Source organism: Sinohyriopsis cumingii, unplaced genomic scaffold, assembly GCF_028554795.1.
Source record: "Sinohyriopsis cumingii isolate HCF-2022 unplaced genomic scaffold, ASM2855479v2 utg000379l, whole genome shotgun sequence".
Lineage (NCBI taxonomy): Eukaryota > Metazoa > Mollusca > Bivalvia > Unionida > Unionidae > Sinohyriopsis > Sinohyriopsis cumingii.
In genome coordinates, this window is record NW_028315894.1 from 790822 (window position 1) to 812538 (window position 21717).

The 21717-nt window shown below is 34.9% G+C and overlaps 2 protein-coding genes across 4 annotated transcripts in view; both read right to left on the minus strand.

Annotated features, from left to right (window-relative positions):
• The window catches only part of LOC149774205 (uncharacterized), a 77176-nt gene that overhangs the window by 34054 nt on the left and 21405 nt on the right, over positions 1-21717 (minus strand). The gene's annotated exons all lie outside the window — the stretch shown is intronic.
• On the minus strand, positions 12216-21531 carry LOC149774206 (uncharacterized). The gene is made up of 3 exons (XM_089945680.1): positions 19827-21531; positions 16686-16830; positions 12216-12415 (listed from the first exon to the last, which is right to left on the minus strand). Exon 1 carries the CDS (start codon positions 20283-20285, stop codon positions 19896-19898), a length of 390 nt encoding a protein of 129 aa, XP_089801806.1. The 5' UTR covers positions 20286-21531; the 3' UTR covers positions 12216-12415; positions 16686-16830; positions 19827-19895.

The following is a 21717-nucleotide window of genomic DNA, read 5'->3' on the forward strand; positions in this document are numbered from 1 at the left end:
GAAAAAAAATTTGGAGAAAAGTAAAAAAAAAACAAAACAAGAAATTAACTTCATTTTGGGCATGAGATTAGTTGTGACTTTTAAAATAATATGATCGTGGCATGGTTCCTGAAATTTGAAATTCATTTACGTGTATTTTTATCGGACCGTGAAAATATTTGTTTAACGTACGAGAAATAGTGTGTAAAACGTTTATTATAATTTGGTGGAAGAATTCGCGTATGACTTTTAATAATAAACGATCGGAACTTAACAATTTATCCAGGTTCTTTAAGTGATTTTGGAGAAGTGATCGTGTATGAATTCTAAAATAATACGATATATATAACGTACGAGAAATAGTGTGTACAACGCTTGGCTTCTGAAATTTATCAATTTGAACAGGTTGTGGTGAAGCTCCGTATTCTACTCTAGAAGAGAAGACTGGTTTAATTAGGTTTTTGAATTGTTAAGCTGAAGTAAACATTATCGGAAGTGTTACTTATTATGGATCCATGAGTAAAGCCAGTAAATCGTCTTTGTGATTGTCTTCCATGAAATCTGTATACAGTCGTTGCTCAAACAATAGCCGACATGGGCTTCTTATTTAACTGCAATCACAGCCAAGCAGCAGACAAAGCTGTGGTTGATACAAGAGTCGCACAATTTAATAAACATCAAAGGACGAAAGCCGCCAACATGTATGCTGTGCTTGGCGGTGTGATCAAACAACAAGCAGTTGAAAGTAAATAATATCCACTTTATTATCTGTGAATTAAAAGGGTATGAAATTGTACATCCGTTCAGCTTAATTTTGTTTTATATAAAAAGTGATTCGTAACCATTGCAGGCCTTCATTACTTAGTTATCGAGCTTTATCTGTGTACGTTGTTTGCTTATATAAAAAAATATTTTACTGTTATGGAAAAGCAAGTTCAAAAACGCAAGTCGTTTTCTGCTAAAGAGAAACTGTATGCCCTAGATCAACTAAAGAAGGGCAAACAACAAACTCAGCTTGCCAGAGATCTAGGAATCAGCGAGTCCACTTTGCGAGGGTGGAAAACAGATGAAGGAAAGCTCCGTAGTCTACCCAACATTCTTGAAGAGGAAACTGGTTTACAGCGTAAAAGGGTTAAGTTAGCTAATGACAATGTCCTAGATTCAGCTTTGTACCAATGGTTTGTACAAGCTCGCTCAGAAGGTGTTCCAATTTCTGGCCCAATTCTGAAAGCCCAAGCAGAGAAATTTGATCGCCGTATCAATGGAGATGATTCCAAATTTAAGGCGAGTAAGTTCGCGGCAAAGAAGCAAACGTCATTGGATATATTTTTCAAGAAATGATGAAATTTAAATTTGGAACCACACTGACTTTGCACTTTGCGCAACGATTAATTTAGCAGTTTTCACATGTTTCTTTTGATGTTCACAAAATCTGAAATAAAAGTTATTTGCACGCTGAAATCATGCGTTGATTGTTAATTATTCTTGCAGTTGTCGCATATGATAAAATTTTAGCGGTATGAAATTTGTACAGACACCGTATGTAGACCCGGGAATAGCTGCATGCAATGACCGTACGATATCAGACGGCAAGTAAATGGTTTCAATATTTTGTTCATCCTATATTTTACACGACGAATTCAGACTATTACAAAATTATTGAATATTTTAAATCTGTACGATTTTCAATGAAATTACATCCATTATGGATGAACTGCATGCCACAACGGCACGGTAGCATACGGTGTTGATACACTTTTCATGATATAGCGATAGTCTGGTATTATCGGTCAATCTGTCAATCTGTATTATCGTTCAAACAAATAAAAATTAGTAAATGTTTTTAATGCACAGTAATAACCTATAAATATATTAGCCATATATTAGCCATCAATTATTTTGAATATATCTTAATTAATGCATTCCAGTTAATATTCATCTGATGATAAGCCGACTTTTGATCATTGTACATGTATACACGTATATGTTCTCGGAAAAAAAGTTAAATATTGTGAAACCCCGCATTAACGCGACCCCGCTTTTAACGCGATCCGATTTTATGGACCCCGATCATCGCGTTATAGCGGGGTTCCACTGTATTGGCAAAATGACCCAAAATTATACCATATCTTTTCAAAAAAAAGAAATGGAAACATCAATAAGAAATGCAAATAATCATAAGTAAATGATATTAATTTGAACTCAAACTTTAATTTACAAAGCGGTAAATATAATTCAAATGGTTATTCTCAAGTTAGCAGCATACAACAAAAGCCTATTATATTCATCAAAAACAAATGTAAAGTTGTATATTATTGGCCAGTACCATATTTCTTCTAAATTGTATACACCAAATTGGTAACCAGCTGCTTTGTTCAGTCAGAAATGTCAAATTTTGCACCATACACAAGATTATTCTTATATATGAACAATTTTAGGGTTTTCTACAGAGATAAAAGTCTGTAGGGGTGTGTGACCTATTGCTTGATCACGATACCGTCTATTCCAAAGGTGAGACAAGTTATGGCCTTGGAGCTTTCACCATAAATTCAAACATGTTTTAAGAAGTAAATTCTAATTCAGCTTCATTTTATGTATCAATGTGATTATTACATATAGCTAGAAATACATTCCCTCCTGCATACTGAGGTAAAATTAAGCATCCACTTAGAAGTGGATGGTCCCAAAAAAACACATTAAAAAAAAAATGCCAATATTGACATACAGGAAGAGAATCTAAGTTTAACTGGGTCTTTCTGGAACATGACTTTTTCATCTGATATTTGATTTATATATTAATGACGGAGGGTGGAAGCGTAGTAGCCTCCGATACTTTTTCCTTTGAAATACTTATCTAATTATTTTCTTCAGCACATTCTCAAACCACATGTAAGATGCAAAATAAACTTTTATATTTTCCAGTAAATGTTTAACAAGGATGTAGCCATGCAATGGTGTTGATCAAATGGACTAGGCTGTATAAGAACTACTTTATCTAGCTACAAAACCCATGTAATACATTGACTCGATAGGTCCACACAACACAATATGTATTGACTGAATGCTGTCTGCATCAAAAGCTTGCATTTTGTAGCCATGAAACGATGTCATTCAAATAGACCACACTGCGTAAGACCTAGTTCATCTAGCTACTGCTTCATGTAATGCATTGACTTGATAGGTCCAAGCAACACTGGTACTTATATATTGATTTTATGTTGCCTACAACAAAAGCACTCCAAGAGTGTTACAATCATATATTGCAGACTGATACACAATGCCAATAAATCTTCCAATGAGACCTTCCCGAATCATCTCAGTCTTTAATCAACAATTGATGGATTCTGAATTACATTGGCCAAATCAACAAACCATATAACGCACAGGCACTTGATTCTGGGGTAAACTAATCTGTCCACTCACCAATTAACACAAGGTAACTAACTCTCGCCAGTCACAATCTGACCTCTCAATGACTCTGATCTAATTTTCCGATACTATCTGCGCATTCAGTCACATATAACATAACCACTGTAAAGAAGACACTCCACACCTTTCATCCATTACCATTTATGTTACCTTACTGATTCTGAAGGACCAATTCCGTTGCTTCATGTCTTCCACACACCACAGGAGTCTGATGTTTTATCAACAAGTCCGAGCTCATGTGATAATAAGTATAACCTTCTGAGCCAATCATATTTCGCCGTTGATGTGTGTGCCGCATAGTTTACCTATTTTGAAAATGGTCTCCCTAAAAACAGTAATGCGGGGCCCCAAGTGGTCGAGTGGTCTAAAGCGCTCTCCGTTACGGATCACTGCCATCTCACCTCTGTCTGCATGGGTTTCAGTCTAGGATTCGGCCAATGCGGGTATGTCAGAAAGCTTGCCAGTAGCTTCTCGTGGGTCGGTGGTTCTTCCCAGGGTTTTCCCGGGTTCTTCCTCCACCATTAATACTGGCCACCAAGCATAGCCTATCATGTGCTGAAAAATGGCATTAAACCCCACAACAACAACAACAAACACAGTAATGTACAGTAATGGAGAGTAATGGAGGGAAGGGGCCAGCTTTTATGTACAAATTTAATGCCGCAATCAGTGACCAGTATAAAAATCATAAAAAAATCAAATACACAAGTGAGGTCAAAAAGGTCCATAGTTTTAGATACCAGTATTAAAACAAAGCATAAGAATATTATTCACTTGACCAGAGAAGTCAATGGCAGTTCATAACATAAGACGTTTATGCACCCCAACCCCTATTTTATACATGCATTTTCACATCCAAAGGCCATTTTGACAGCATGTGGTGCTTACAGTGCAAACGCAAGCCCTTTCCCTGGATGACAACTTTTAAAAACATTGTCTACTAAATAGTTTGATGCAATTCAGAATAGTTGTCATCCAAGCCGTTTTTGAGATATTCTACTTGCAATGAACCCACGTGTCTACTGCTATGGGATGCTAGCTCTTCTTCCTAGCCGACTATTGGTATTTCACTATCAACATACTGCACAGCAACTATGGAAGGTGTACATGCCTGACATCAATTTCAAGAACAACACAAGCCCAAAACACCTAGTTCACAAATATATCCATATCTATAAATAGTAAACAATATTAGCTGAAAAGGTCACGCCATAGCCTTAAGTTAAGAAATTTGCCAGGGGCCAAATTACAAAACTGGACCCTGCCACCAATGGGCTGTAATGGAGAGTAATGGACAGTAATGGAGATGAAAATACTATAATGTAAGAGAAATTACAGAAATGGAGTAAATATCTGGAACTAGTTTTATAAGATTTACATGCAGAAATTGATTATTATTTTTGTTCCATCACGATTGTTATTTAAAATTTTACATTCCAGACCACATGAATCACTCTACTCGGACTTTATCATTCTTTCCTCCCTCTCATTTAATTCTAAGTAAGTATGTCAACTGGTAAGTTGAAAAACTTATGTCCAATCCTTTTGCTCTGTATACACACACGTGATCTTCTGAGGGAATAAAATATGTATAAAACAAAACAAAATATATATCTTGGCACTTGTGAACGGTATGTACTAATCTACGTTATCAAATAATAACATACAGTTGCATAGCTATGGAACTTAATAAATTTATCATTTTATTTGTCTTCATTTAAGAGACTTCATTTAAGTGTTCGTTTTTTTCAAAACACTTTATAAAAAAAAATAGTTAACTGATTTCTATTGTAGGACTAATGGCTGAAACATTTCAATTGCATAAACACCTAAAACTAGTATAGTGTGCTTTCATTAAACGCCGCATTCACACTTGTTGCACATGTTTTTGATGTCCACTTTAGCTGCACATAGAATCCAGTAAGTTGAGCAGGCAGTGTCATGTATGGCAAATAGTTGCATGTATACAATGTATGTGCTGTGAAGAAGACAATGTCTAATTCTTGCATGGAACAGGATTCCTAAAGTTGAATCGAGTTAATGATAAGTAAAAACTTACTTTTGCATCTACCACTGTTCTGCAATTCAAGAAGGGATGCACTGTAGAGTCGTAAACATGGTACATGTAGCTCTTGTCACCAGTTTTCACATGTACATGCACTCGTCTCAGAGTAAAAATTACCAAAAATCGCACGTTTCGGAGCTTGTAATTTCAGTTTGGTACAACGCAGAAAAGTCAATAATGGCTTGATGAATAGAAAAATATCTCAGGAGTAAAACAAGCAATATAGTATTTTCCTGACCAATCACTGAAAATGTCAGTTTTTATTTCTTGAAATGTTATGTCCGGTATAAGGAAGATAACTGAATGATATACATAAGGTGTGGTATTTTTAATTACTACAATATATTATCCATGTAATATAGATGAGTTCATGAACACATGTATCAACTTCAATGCAATTAAATTATCCAAAAATACAGTACTGATAAAGTGAGAACCTAACATTCAGGCTTCTGTATTAAGTGGAGACCTCAAGATTGATGTAATTTTGCTTTGTGATATGATGTGACTGTTTTATATCATATATTTACTGTTCGCTACAATGCCGGCATGTGGAGTGCAGCCTTCCATAAACATGCAGATATGGTCCCATGCCAATTTGGATTCTTGCAATGGGATGCAAAGTTTGAAGAACATTGTGGACTTGAATGGAAGGAATGGGCCATGTGTGACTAATATGGTTATCACTCAGGAATGTTTAACCTAATATGAAAATTCCACAAGAACAGCTGGACAGAAATAGATTTAATTGAAAGTCAAGTGGAGGTTACATTTGGGCTTATACAAGTGTCAATGGAAAATACTGACTTAAAGAAACTGGTCTTATCTGTTGGTATTCCCTGCTACTTCAACAAAAGGGAATGCAAGATAACTTCTCTAAATAAACTGCTAGAACAATCCCAAGGCAGGAAAGTGTACAAAATGGACAATTAGAGCAGGACAAATAAAATCAAAGTGGGAAGGAATACCACATATTTAATAAATTACTTAAAATTACTCATATCAAAACATCCTACATGTTACAACTGATCTATCTACAAGTACAGATAGTGTTCTCTATCCTGGTTTATGGCATGCCTTACAAGAACAAGATAGTTGTTTTTGTACACAGGATTTTTCATTTTTTGCAGGTAAAATAGGCAATATTGGCCAAAATCAACTATACTATGTTTACATAACTTATCTTGTTGCATGTATTCCAATCTAGGAGCTAACAACACAGACATAAAGGCATCAGGCAACACAAGTCTATATCTGTCATTACTATAGTTATCAAAAGTCCCCAGCCAAAGCCAACTTGTGCTATCTTCTGAAGATCTGATACATTTTATTCTTAAAAAACTTTCAATATTTAACCAGAACTGTTCAGCATCCATTTGTTTTCCTACATCAAACTAGTACAGTTCATAAACGCCGCCCACGTATATACGTTTCTATGGATACACTGAGGCTGTTCTTTCCTTTAGGTATAAAGGTACCAATTTTTTTTTCATATACCTCAATGCTAATGTTTTGTGAAATAAATATACTTTCTATCCTACCTCAGCATGCATGTCACATTGTCATAAAGAATGCAAGATTTTCAATTTGACAATGACAAATCCAGGTACTCCATTGCATTTAAGAGAGATAACTCTGCTGGAACTAGACAGGGGTAAGAGTTATCTAGTCACAACAGACAGAGTTTCAGCCATGTGTACCACATTTTAAACAAATCATAAAAATACAAAATATGATCTAGATATGAATTAACATAATCTCATATGTATGTTGCCAAGAGGCACAACTTTTTTTTAAGCCTAACAGAAAGTACAACTCTTACATAATGTACCAATCACAGCTAGTGTTGTTCTTTATTTCTGAATGCAATGTTGCGTACACTTTAAGCTCCGCCCACCTGAACTTGCACAATTGGTACCGTTATACCATCAAGGATTTGTCTTGGGGACCAGTTTGTTCCATGAAGAGCATTGATGATAGAGTTAGGACTGGCATCAGACACTGAAATGGCAAAGTGTTGTTGGACAGGTATGCCAATGTCTACATATAAAGTATATTGTTCTTATGTTTGAAAGCACGCCGTTTTATTATTACTATCTTTGCACAATGACTTGATTTGCTTTGTAAGATTCCCAAAATAAATGTGATCGGTTGATCGATATTTCACTTGGTGATTGCACTGTGTGTATTATATATCTTGGGGTGGAATTTTTTTATTTCTAACAGCATGTTCATAAAGGTTATTTTTGTATACATATCCATTAGGCTACCTTCATGATGCAGGTTCTTTAAATTCCATTAGAAAACTTAGATACATATAAAAGCGTTATCAATATGTATACCCTCTCTCTCCCTCACATACACACTTTGGGTTAATGTGACAAGCACAATACTTACATAAAAGCTTAATAACCTTATCATGTAAACGTGTAGAACAAATAATACATGCTTAATGTTGAACTGTTCATAGAGTTAATCTGGATCTGAATGTCGAACTGATCCAGTACAAATCTGATCTCGTACTTACTGTAGGCTGGATGCTAAGATTTTATAGTACATCTTTCAACTACTAGTAAATTTATTATAAAGCACTGTATTGACTACAATTACAAAAAGAATCTCTAGTCATGATAGGAAAGGATGTTGTAATTCTACCAGAATATATGGCTGGCAGATTGTTATGAGCTAGTTTTATTGATGTGATTTTTTTTATAGATCTATTATGTATTATTGTTAAAATGAAGTGCACAAAGAAACAGATTTAAAACATAAATTATAATACAAATGAATATTTAATTCATATTTTTAGATACAAAGAATATAGCAAAAGATGAACCCAACCATACAGAATCAATGGCCAGTACATCTTCATGCTGGCCGAGTGCTTTTGCAACATACAGAGAGAATGAAGACACCCGCAGTATCTTAAGTATTTTCTGTTGAATCAGGAAAGTAAAAATTGCAAATTTTTTGCACATTTTTTTTTGTTGGGGGGTGGGGTTGTCTTACAATTGTCAATCTACTGCAAACAATAATTGTACATTGAAATTGTGTCTACATACCCCATATGCTTTTTTTATGCAGTTTTCCATTTATAGCTATGTCACACAAGCAGTTCTTGCTAACACCCTCTTCCCATCTATCCACTTAGCTCATGATGAATGTGCATAAGGCATATGTAATTTAAAAACAAAATACTGAGATAACAGTTAAAGTTTTTTTTGGACACTACTGGCATTTAATTAGAACTGTATTCATTATAACTGGTGTTAGAACTTTTTTTGGATTTAATTCACAATATTGTAAGTTCTTTTTAAATTTTCATTTTTTATTCTTGGGAATTAAATGATTTGTTGATTTTTACAAAACTTGTAGGTTTTCACTCTTTACTGTTATAAAACTTATGGAATTGGAAAGCTGTTTCTGTTTTGATGATTGCCCTTCACGCATTTTTAACTTTATTTTATCTAACTTCTTTTCAAGGTTGCCAAGCAAAAGGACAATATGGCTTTATTACAATGGTCCCAAGACATTATGAACCAGTTTTGGTTTTCATGCAAGACTGCTAGCAACTATGAACAATTTTTGGTGAGTTTTCAGTATGAAATCAAAATGACAGTGCGAAATCCTTATCTTCTGATTTCTTTTAAAGTATTTTTTATCTATATATATACATCAACAAATCTTCTAGGTATGTAGTTTATTAAAAGTATAATTTATTTGAAATGTCAGAGTAATGTGGAATATTGAAGGAACAATGATCCGAGCAAAACTGCAATCCTGCTACATAAACTATTAGCCAATTCTACAATATAGCTTTCGCTTGATGATATAAATTAAGTTGTCTTATCAATATGGGGTCACCATGACAAAAGAGACCAGCTTTAGGTCCTATAGGTATTGACTGTAGCATTCTTTCAGAGTATCCTACATCACATCACCAATGCACGAGTATATCCTCTCACATGGCCAAGGCATTAATAAATGTCTTCATGAAACTTTGTTGGAGAATGACGAGTGGAAAAAACCTTGGCTTGATGAAGTTCATCCCAAGAAGGATGCCAAAGAGCTGAAAACCATGGCATAAGTGCTCTTGGACCAAAGGTTACTAAACAGAATGGAGTATTACTTATATTTTAAAAATGCCATTTCAGGATTGCAACAACTGCATGGTATTGAAAAGAAAAATGTGAAGACCACTTTAAATGTTTTTATTCTTAACTTAATAAATTACTGTATATATTTACCATTTGAAGATCTGACTAAGTTGGAATTTGTAAGATGTGTGCACATGATACATGTACAGTGACTCTCCTTCTCTTTGGTAAGTTCAGGTATAATACATGCAGATCAGGTATAAACAATTCCACGACACTCTATCAATAAACACCTCAGTAAAGATTTTATTTAATGCAAAATATGTAATGCAATATTTACCAACAGTAATGATTATTTAATAATTGTATTACTCTGTTAGCAGATAACAAATGACACATGTTATAAGATACGTTTTTGATAATTGCAGAAGCACTGTTGAGCTCAAGTTTTTCATCAGCAGATCCTGATGTACTGTGCCAAGAGATTTTCATACATCCCTCCTGTGTACAGGATTAGGAATGAGCTAACTGATTGGGATAACAATATCCATAGTGGCAGAGGTGTAATGAGAAACAAAGAAGGGAGATAGTGCAAGTTTGTTTCACTACAGAAATAATTTTATATACTGATTGCACATTATGATCCCTGCATGGAGATCAAGCCAAAGGAATATTATTCACATGTACAAGTCATTTTGCAACAGCTGACACACATTTATATTTTCATGCATATAGATCTTGTAATCAGTATTGTTACCATTCTAGTGAATATTTTGATTTGAGCAATGCAAGTCTAATAATTAGATTCAGTGATATGTATAGCACTTTCCCATGGGACTGATGTACTTTATCAAGGATATATGGGGTTCTTCATGGAATTTCCTCAGGACGTTTGGGGAAGATGCTGTCATCATGATGATTACTAGCTAATACCTGTTCATGAAAACGTGTTGCCTTCTGAAGGAATGGGCAAAAATGCATCCTGTCTCACATAGTACTTTGTGGATAGAACAAATAAAAACAAAAACAACCCCTCCACAACTCCTTCTTGGGAATTGGTCATGAGGTTCTAATATTGGGTGAAAAGTTAATATGGGTTAGCATGGGGATGCTTATCACACAAGTTAAGAAAATAAAATTTTCTTTAAAACAGGTATCAACAAAAAAAGCGGCAGATGGTCATTCTACCCTTGCAAGGAAAAGAAAACATATCCACACATCAGGGAGCTTATACAGAAATCCCTCATCTGTCGACTTGAGGGAAAGCAGGGTATGTGGAGGAGAGAACTAAAGGAAGATGATCCCAGGAGAATTTGTAGAAACCTGGCACCTCAAGAACCACCATCAACTCTAGTTTTGGTGAAGGAGAAGATCTCTCGATTTTAGTTACGTAAAATATGAAACAGTGTCTGATATATGGTGGTGTCTGCTAAGGCAGGTTACACTTTATATAATATCCTGTAAATATCAGTAGTTGAAAACAGAATAATTTATAATACTGTATCTGCAATCGCTTAAAACTTTTTGTATTGATTCTTTATGACCTTCATGCCCACATTGTTTATAGGCAGAAATAGACTGGTGTTAAAAAAATCTTAATGAAAGCATTATTGTTCGATGCAATATTATGTGCAGTTACAAGAAAACAATGAATGAAGTCAACTGTATTCATTTATATACAAACTCATACATGCAAGAAAGTGTTGAAGTTCATGCCAGTCTAGATGGGATGAAACCAGTGTATTGTCCATCTGGATATTTGTCATGTATCTGCCAGAAACAGCAAGAGGGAATTACATGTCTCTGTCCAGACCCGAGCCTTCCATGTTGCCGTAGTATAAACTGCCTATAGGCAGCATGTCTGTTGGCACTCATCAAGTCAACGTTATCACTAAGGACAAGAACATCCCGTATGTACATCCTGGCCAAGGCAAAAACAGCCTCATCATGAATTAGAACTTGAAAAATCATTCCAATTTGTAACACGATATTTCTAAAATGTAAAAAATTATTTAAAAAATAATAGGAACATGCGCTCATTCAAATGTTATTCATCTTTGATCAGCAAATTCCACTGTAAAATACACATTGATCAAAACTGCACATGGTTTGTATTTTGACATTAGCAATGAGAGTTCCATCACAACTAGAACTGGTATTAAGTGTAGTTAATGTTAAGATGGACAGCTAAAGTTTCTGGGGAGCATGTCTAGAAGTCAGAGACTCCTGCATTAGGATCAAATATGAATGGCTGACTGCAGATGAAGATAACATTTACATAAGAAATTTATCATTGTATCATCATCAGCTTTGATTTGTTTAGTATAATGAGGCACCCACACTGAAACCGGGTAATGAAAAGAATCTACTCAATGAATATCGTTGTAAAAAAGAAGTCCTTATCATTTGCATATGTGTGTATGTCTGTTTTTGGATGGCTTACAATCTTTAAAATTCTTTCACAGTGGTTACAAAGAAACAATCTAAGCATGTCTTATTTGGTAAGCAGTCTCACTAAAAGTCTTGAAACTTCTTACGTTAAATAAACTCTTAAGCATGTTAAGAATAATACATAAAGATACAGTACGCATTCTAAACAAAACTTGATATATTCATTACCCGCAAAAGTGATATGCAGAGCTGTCTGTCACAACACATATTCCAGGTCTTCGGGCATCTCCCTACATTTTCCATACACCATTCTGGTAATCCTGTGTTGGAGGTTGGGTGATAACCACCACACTGCCTTGAACCTGGCTCCAATACATTAGAGAGGGGCTGGTTGGAACTGCAACATCTGTATGAACAGTTCCCTCAGTTGCTCTGGCTCCACACTAATGATCTCCTGGAATTTGTTTAAAAGATTAAGCATACTTAATCCCTGTATATATGTGGTACAAAAAGCTTGAAAGCTAACATCATGATACCAAGGAAATTTCAACATTTACAACAATCATGTATTTACATCAATTATCAATCTTTAAAAGTCCACCTTGGAAATGGAACTCACTGAAAATGTTGTATTGTAAGAGTAACTACCAAAGTTTTAATTATGTGTGTAAATGGAAGCATTATTTGATTTTATTGGTACAAAGCGCACGTTACACATTCATAGGCATGTGCTACACATAGCCTGTATACAGAAAGAGGTTTTCTGTAATGTAGCCAACATACCTGTCAAGTTATTCATACCTTTTGTGATATACATTTTGTACATAAAAATTTTAAGCTTTGGCAATAACACGCTCAAGGAATACATAAAAGCTGAAGAAGTTTCAAAATTGCCATTGAATCAAGTACAATTTTTATTATAGAAATCATTTGCAGTAATCACCAGTTCAAAGGTCAAAAAACTGAATGCCAAGCAATTAAAATTCTTACCCAAAAATGTTAGATCAGATATGAAGAAAAAAATGTTTCTTACAAGCCTTCATGTCATTCTATATTCTGGACAAATAAAGCATTTTAGGATTATCAAGTCCTTATGTATATCATGATGGTGCACATATAGTATTATCTTAACATATTTTGGGGCTTTAGAAATACACATTATTTAAAACAGAAGAATAAAAGTGTTGTATTTATTTTACAAGACTTAAATGGATATCTTAATTTTGTATAGGTCTAATTTTTAAGAAATATTGCAATCTAGTCAGGTCTAATCACTGAGATTCAAAGTAAGATTGCATAGACTTTTTGTTACAATTTTGTATTCTTTTAAAATAAAATAATAAATTTATTACTTAAATTCGAAAAAGAGCAAGTCGACCTTAATAGTATTGAACATTTGTATGCCACTAGTGTAGATCACTTCTACCTCTATATGAAATAATTTTAGCTAATCTACCTTTAGGCCCTCATACAAAGGACTTTATCTATTTTAACTGCATCTCTGAATCCACTTTATATATCGGGTTTGGAAGAAGGAAATAGAGTTGGCATTTCTAATGTCAACTGGAATACTATTCCAGAGCAAAGTTCCAGAATACTGGAAACATTTTTTGAATAATTCCTTTTTTGGTTTGGGAACTTTATACTGTTTGGTAGACATGGTTCGCAGGTGGGAGTATTACCAGGTTGCCTATACTGGAATAGTGATTGTAAATATTCAGGAGCACTATTATTGGATATCCTGTACATTAATTTGGCTTTTCTCAACCAGATTCAGTTTTTAATAGGTAATAATTGTAACTTACCAGCTAAATTTTCCCTGCTTTCTTTCTGGATTGATATTAACTGAAAAGCCATAAACTTTAATTAACTTTTTTACTGACATGTTTGATATGTTCAGTCCATGATAGGTTATTATCTACCAAAACAAAAAGTAGTCTATCATGACAAACCATTTGCAAATTTGTATCCTTCCATGTCAGACATAGTTCAACACTACCAAGATTTGTTCTTTTTTGCCATGTTGAGATAAGTAATATTTTAGTTTTACCAGTATTTACCACCATGCCATTTCATGTGTACCAGTTGTCCAGTTTGTTTAGGGCATCCTGTAAAGAAATTTCTAGTTTGTGCTTTGGGTTTTGGATGTCTAACAATGCTGTGTCATCTGCATAGAGATCTGTAGATGAAATTGAGCCCCTTAGTAAAAAGTGGTAGGCCACTACTAAATAGTCAATAGTAATGGACCTAACATTGAAGCTTGTGGTACTCAATATCTATTGTTCCAGGTTCTGACAGAACATTATTTATATAAACTTGTTGTGTTCTCTCACTTAAGTATGAAGTAAACCATTTAATTGTGCTTTCATCACATTGGTTGATTTTCAATTTCTTCAAATGGATTTCACGATCCACCATGTCCAAAACATTCCTGAAATCTACAAACAGAGATCCTGTTATTCAACTTTGATCAAGTGCTTGAAGCCATTTATCAGTTAGAGAGATCAAGTCAGTCTCACAAGAATGTTTCTGTATAAAGCCTGATTGAATAGGGTGTAAAAACAAGTTTCGTTAGATATGACATGAATGAGCAGAGGACATGTTTTTCAATCAATTTTGACAAGTTTTGGTTGTATTGAAATTGGGTGGTAGTTATCAGCATCATTCTTAGAACCAGATTTGTGCGTAGGCATTACTTTTGCAGTTTTCCATATTTTGGGGATAGATGAGGTTGCAATATTTAAATTGATTATGAATGGTATCCTATCTGAAATAGCTGAGGCAGACATTTTAATAAGTGGTGGTCCAATTTGATCAAGTCCTGTAGTTTTCTTGGTATCAAGTTTACTGAGACATTTTTTAACAAAGTTTTCTTGATACCCGTGGGATAGAGAAACATACCTCCTTGGGGATTTTTTCAGTTCATTAAAGTTGTTTTCTATCACTGGTTCTTTTAACTTAGTGGTAATGTTAGTGAAAAAATCATTGAAAACATTTGCAATGCCAGTGTCATCAGTGTATTTGTGTCATTTACCAGAAGTGAGTGAATTTTATTTGTCTGATCTTTTGTGTGTTACCCCAATGAGTTCACTGAAGACTTTCACAATGGAGGTTGTGTTGCTCTTTGTGTTTTCAAGCACTGATTGATAAGTTTTTTTTAAGCCTTTTTAATCATACTTGTTATGTTATTTCCCCATACTTGATATTGTGCATGGCTTACCATAGCCTTCGGTTGGTCTTGTGTCTTCATTGTATCTAGGATTTCAGTAGTAAATCAATTAGGCTGGATTTCTTACTTTACTCAATGTACATTTAGTGGTGCATGCTTAGAGACTACATTCATAAATCAGTCCACACTTTTAGAGCTTAACATTTGTCATCAAATGTTTGGATAATACAGTAAAACCTGTCTTGAGAGACCTCTGCTATGAGAGACCACCTGTTTTGAGAGACCAGGATCTCCATGCACAGGTTTATTGATTATATAGTGTTATTACCTGTTATGAGAGACCACCTGTCTTGAGAGACCAATATTTTTTGGCAGAAGAGGTGGTCTTTCAAGACAGGTTCTACTGTATTCCATGGAACATTATATAGGTCATCTTGAAATTGTTCTTTACTTCAATTTTGGAAAGATCTGTAAGTGATAGTTTTGTGTATATTTGTCCTATTTCTCTTGCATTTAACCTCTGGTCACAAAATTAGGATAGTGGTCACCAAGATGAACATTTGGTACATTAACATAAGCCACATTGTCTGGTTGGTTGGTTCAGATGTGATCAATAAGAGTGCTTAATATTTCTGTTACACTTGTGGGCTCATTTACCAGCTGGACTAGGCCTAATGATTCAATAGATTCCATCCAGTTGCTCCTAATTTGATTACCGAGTAGGTCCTTATTTACATTGCCGATTATATATGTTTATTTCTCCTGTGCAAGAACATTTTCTATTTGTTTCAAAAAGTTATCATTCCAAATTGCTTTGGAGGAAGGTGGTCTATAAATGAAACCAACTAGGAATAATTTTGCATTATTTTGAGAAATTTCCACCCAAATGCTCTCAATTTCCTGTGACTCCAAGTCAGGTCGCCTTTCTGCATTTACATCTTCCCTACTTCCCTAATGTATACAAGACCACCAGCCCGCTGTCTCTCTGTCCCTGAATAAAAGTTTATTGTAGCCTTGACAGTGAAATAGATTATCATTCTGGTTAGCATTTAATTTGGTCTCGGTAAGTACTAAAACACACATATTATTTTCCTTGGAAGGCAACATTAACATATCTGTTCGATTTTTTCCACTATACATTAACGTGACCTTTGTTAAAACCTTTTGTATTTAGTTTCATATCAATTATATGTATGTCATACAATTGGGTAATCTATGAGATTGTCTCCATAATACGTTTATCATTTTGGTATTATATAAGGTGGCCATATAAATGAGGTGGCTTCTATATTTTTTCTACGGTATCTCAGCATGGTCTTCCTTTATCAAATCATATTTGGATGGGGTGGTGAGTAGCAACAAAAAGTCAAGCAGTTTGAACATACATTGTTTGGTAAAATAAATAATCCTATAATACAAGTATGCATTTACTAAGTTGTGCAAAACACTACTGACTTAGATTCTTAGATATTAGAATCTTTGTCAAGTTACTTAGTACCAAACATTTTTCAATATGTATCAATACTTGTTTTGCAAGATATAAATAAACAATTACCTTCATTCTTGTCTGCCTTGTTTGAACTATGTGAAGAGCTTGGTCAGCTCTGTTTTCAGGCTGCACAGCAAGTCTTCCTCCACTCCCCCCTCTGGTTCTTGCTCCAAGCCTCGTCCTTCCTCTCCATCTTAATCTTAGAGGTCGCCTGGAATTGAGCTTGAAAGTGAGCTGATTTAAGTCCCTCTAATGAATTTTAATATGTAAAAGTGTTTCATGATTTGACAACTAATATATTCATGATTACTTATCAAAACTTACACTAATATAGTGCTAACTTAGAATCAGAAATTAATATATGAGAGTGTGATTTTATGGAAGTTTTCTGGGCTGGATTAGGAAATACTCAGTTTTGTGCATTTTAAAATATCCTTGATGCTTTTCGTTCATAAAACTGAGTGGTGGGGACGTGAGGGAGTACGGATTCTACTAAGCAAGAAATAGAGTACATGTGGGAATTGTTTTCACAGATGTCACGATTGTGTACACAAACACCCAAAATGCAACGTGTGTGTAGCTTGCGCTGCAATTTTGAGTCCCTAACACACCTTTATCAACACGAGTCATCACATATATTCAAGATAATAATCATATTTAATTGTTGATTAGGATATTTACTTAATCGAAATGATACATAGATTATACTTGAAATTATGTGTCCCTATAGCACGAAAACAAAAATAAAATTAAGTTACCTGGCTTATATCGAAAGACAGAATAGTTAAGTTGAAGCGTAATCTAGCATATTGCTGTCAAATATAAATGCAGTTATTTTTTTATACAAACAGACAATATTGTCTTTTAAAAAATATTTTGTGTGATGTCCCTAAGCTTTCATCTTAAAAGAGCATTTGTGGACAATGATCTTCTGGATACAATACCAGTTACGGAAAGAAAATTTCATAGCATGTGTATTATACTTGTATTTTGTACAAATGCTTTTCGCAAATACGTGAATGTGCCAAAGTTAGCTGACAAACCAGTTTTAATAAGTAGAGTCAAATATTCTATTTGTGGTGAAGATTATAGACGTAGGATGATACTGAATGTACGCCATAACCGTTCAAAAAAATTCTGTCTTAAGTGTATTAAAATGAAACATTTGCTAAACGGAGCACATCTTTGTAACGAATGTCAAAACAGATTATTTTTTAAATACTTTTTAAAATATGAAAATATATATTAACAATTGGTTTCTTAACTTGAACTATAATCAAATGATTGATTTCAGCCCATGTAAATTGAAAATCATTACATGTTTCTGCTTGTTTGTGTATTCACTTGTTTATGCACCTGTTTATTGATGTATCTATTTGTTTATGAAAGAATAACAAAGATGGTTGAAATTTCAATGTTTTACTTGATCAAAAAAGAAGAAAAGTCACGCATTTGGTCTATGCAGTTGTTATGCACAACAGAATGTGATGTTATATCCTTGCGCACAAAATGAAACATGTGGGATGGACAATGTTGTTCGGTGGCGGTTTGTGAGGCTAGAGAATCAAAATAGCTGATATGGATTTACACACGTTTTGTGATGACACGTTAAAACAATGGATACTGTACAAAGCACGTCGATTTAAATGGTATGCAGAGAACTCGCCCCAATGTATCTGGAGAAGTCGCCCCAGAGTGGTTGGAGAAGTCGCCCCAAAACTTGTCACCCAAAAACACTTTTTATAACAGAATTAAATCATCTTCTACGTGATTCATTTTTGGAATTTTATATATACACGATGACAAAAGAGATATTAACTTGTAATCATAAAAAGCAATATCATAGTAATATTTCTAAGGATGAAATTAAGTCTATATAATCTAATGAATGACGACACTATAGTGATTAAAGAGGATGATAAGTCAAACACTATTATTATTATAAATCAAGATGATTATGTTAAAGAAGCTGAACTTCAATTAGAAATTAAATTAAAAAATTCAACATGCATTAATGAGATCGCTAAAAATAATAATTCCGCATATGAGGAATTTGATACTTTCCCTCTTAACATACGTACACCTCAATTCTACATATTACCCAAAACTCATAAAAATCCTGACCATGATTTAGCTTTAAATTATCTAGGACGACCAATTATATCAGGTTATAATTCATATACTGAAAATCTATAAAAATTTATTGATAGCGTTTTACAACCTTTAATAAAACCACTTCCTTCATACATTAAAGATACAACTACTTTCATTAAAAAATTGAAGTCTATTCCATAGCTATCTGATAATTTTAATCCAGGTATCATTAGATGTAACATCACTGTATACCAACATTCCACATGCAGATGGTATTGAAGTGTGTAAGTATTTTCTTGATGACAATCCTAACAATAGCACACTATCTAGTGAAGATGCTTGTAAAATAATAAAACTTATCTTGGAAAATAATTATTTTCAATTTAATAATACGAATTACATACAAATAATGGGTATGTCAATGGGTATTAATGTTGGTTCCTTCATACTCTTCCCTTTCACTGATACATTAGAAAAGAATTTTCTTCAAAACGAAAAGTTTAATCCATCTCTTTGGTTCAGATTTTTAGATGACATATTTATGATCTGGAAGCATTCAACTGAAGAACTGAACAAATGTATTGATCGCCTAAATCATTTTCACCCGACTATTAAATTTACTTATACTGCATCTAGTACGCATGTTTCATTTTTAGATGTAAATGTAATTAAAAAAATATTGATAACACTATCTCAACAAATATTCATATCAAGGAAACTAATATCCACCAATATGTATGCGTGATCATGGTGCTTTTATATAAAATAAAATAACGTAATCTTATTTTGCATCGGTAATTTAATAGTGAAATATTTTTTAAACATCTCATTCAACTTGAAATACAGTGGTTCTTTGACTTACAAGTTTAATTCGTTCCGTGACGGAGCTTGTAACATAAACTTCTTGTATGTCAAATCAATTTTCCCCATTGAAATGAATTGAAATGCCATTAATCCGCTCCTGATCCCAAAAAAAAAACACCGCAAATTTTTTGTTACATGTTTTTAAATAAGAAAAATGTACTTATAAATAACGAATATTGTATAAAAACACAATACAATAGAATGTACTGCAATAAACTGGTTTTATTAAGTATAATGTACAACATTTACCTTGGAGATCAGACGACTTGAAGATGCTGACGGAGGTGGAGGAGAAAGGCTGAAGTGAACAACTGAATCTTATTCGCTGATTTCTGCCCTTTTTGCCACGCTTTTCTCACTTTCATCTGCAGGGGTTTTCGATAAAAACCTGTCCAATGAGGTCTGTTTCATCCTCTGTTTCAGAATGTTTCTGAAATGAGTTATGCAAGTGTCATTAAATAGCACCGCCGCACGCCCAGTTGCAACTTTTTCTGGGTGTTTCTTTTGAATAAAGTCTGAAAGTTTCTCCCACATTCCCAACATTTCCCTTATCTCACTTGTAGAAATAATCTCCTCCGCGTCATCTGTTTTCTGCAAAACCTCAGTGTGCTGCTGCATCTGTAGTTCCTTTAGCTCCTCTGTTGTCAGTTCCTCGCAGTGTTCTTCAATCAGCTCATTGATGTCACCTTCATCCATGTCCAGGCCCATGGACTTGCTGAGGGATACAATCTCCTCCACCACTGCCGCTTTGGGTTCGAGTCTTTCAAAGTCCGTTTCAGACACAACCTCAGGACACAGCTTCTTCCACGCAGAGGTCAAGGTCCTCTTTGTAACACCCTTGCCAGGCCATATTGATAATTCTGAGACATATCATAATGTTATAGTAGTCCTTCCAAAACTCTCAAAGGGTGAGGTTTGTGCACTCCGTCACCTCAAAGCATAGGCGGAACAGGTGCTTGGTGAACATTTCTTGAAATTAGAAATCACCTGCTGGTCCATGGGCTGCAGGATAGGGGTGGTGTTGGGTGGAAGGTAGAGAACCTTTATAAACTTGAACTCTTCAAGGATGTCATCTTCAAGTTTAGGTGGGTGAGCAGGTGATTTGTCCAGGATGAGAAGGGCTTGCAGGGGTAGGTTATTTTCCAGGAGATATTTCTTAACGTCAGGACCAAAGACCAAATTCACCCACTCCACAAAGAACTGCCTGGTGACCCACGTACTCAGGTTTTTGACCTCCACATAACCTGCAGTTTTTCTTTCAGAATCTTATGTGACTTAAAGGCTCTGGGGTTTTCCGAATGATAAAAAAATAGTGGCTTAATCTTGCAGTTGCCGCTCGCATTGGCGCACAGTGCGAGGGTTAGCCTATCCTTCATGGGTTTGTGGCCTGGCATCCTCTTCTCCTCTGCCGTTATATAAGTCCTCCTTAGCATCTTCTTCCAGAAGAGTCCTATCTCATCACAGTTGAAGACTTGCTGGGGGATGTATCCAGCTATAATTCCAGCAAAAGTTTTGAGGTAATCCTCAGCTGCCTTCATGTCCGCGCTCGCTGCCTCACCATGCCTGACAACGGAGTAAATGCCCGTCCTCTTTTTGAAATTCTCGAACCAGCCCCGACTGGCTTTAAACGGCTCGCCCGATGCCTCGTCCGTCGAAGTGCCTGGGGTCTGCTACAGCAAAGCAACATAAATAGCTCATGCCTTCTCGCAGATAATAGCCTCCGTCACGGTATCTCCTGTGAGCTGTTTTTCCATCAACCACACCATCAGCGGCTTCTCCATATTTTCATGGATAGATGTTTGCTGTTCAGAAATTATTTTAACGCCTTGGCTGGCGCTTTAGCCTTTATCCACTCCTTTTGCTTCAGTATGGTGCAGATCGTAGAAGTGCTACGCTCGTACTGCTTCGCCAAGTCGACTACATGCACACCTTGGTCATGTTTTTCGATAGTTTCTTCTTTAATTCAATGCACATCATCCGCTTCTTCTTCTCAGCAATGTCCTTCGCACTCACCTTCTTTCAATCCATGTTTGGAAAAACTAACTTTTGCAAAATAACCGCAAGCACAAATGCGAGCACAACACTGATGCTTCCACTGCGAGCTAACTGCTTAAAGTGAACGAGTGAGACAAGAGACATT

What these genes read in the sequence shown, in the direction of transcription:
- LOC149774206 (XM_089945680.1), bottom strand. Translation starts at nt 20,285, where the DNA reads ATGGGCCTGGACATGGATGAAGGTGACATCAATGAGCTGATTGAAGAA.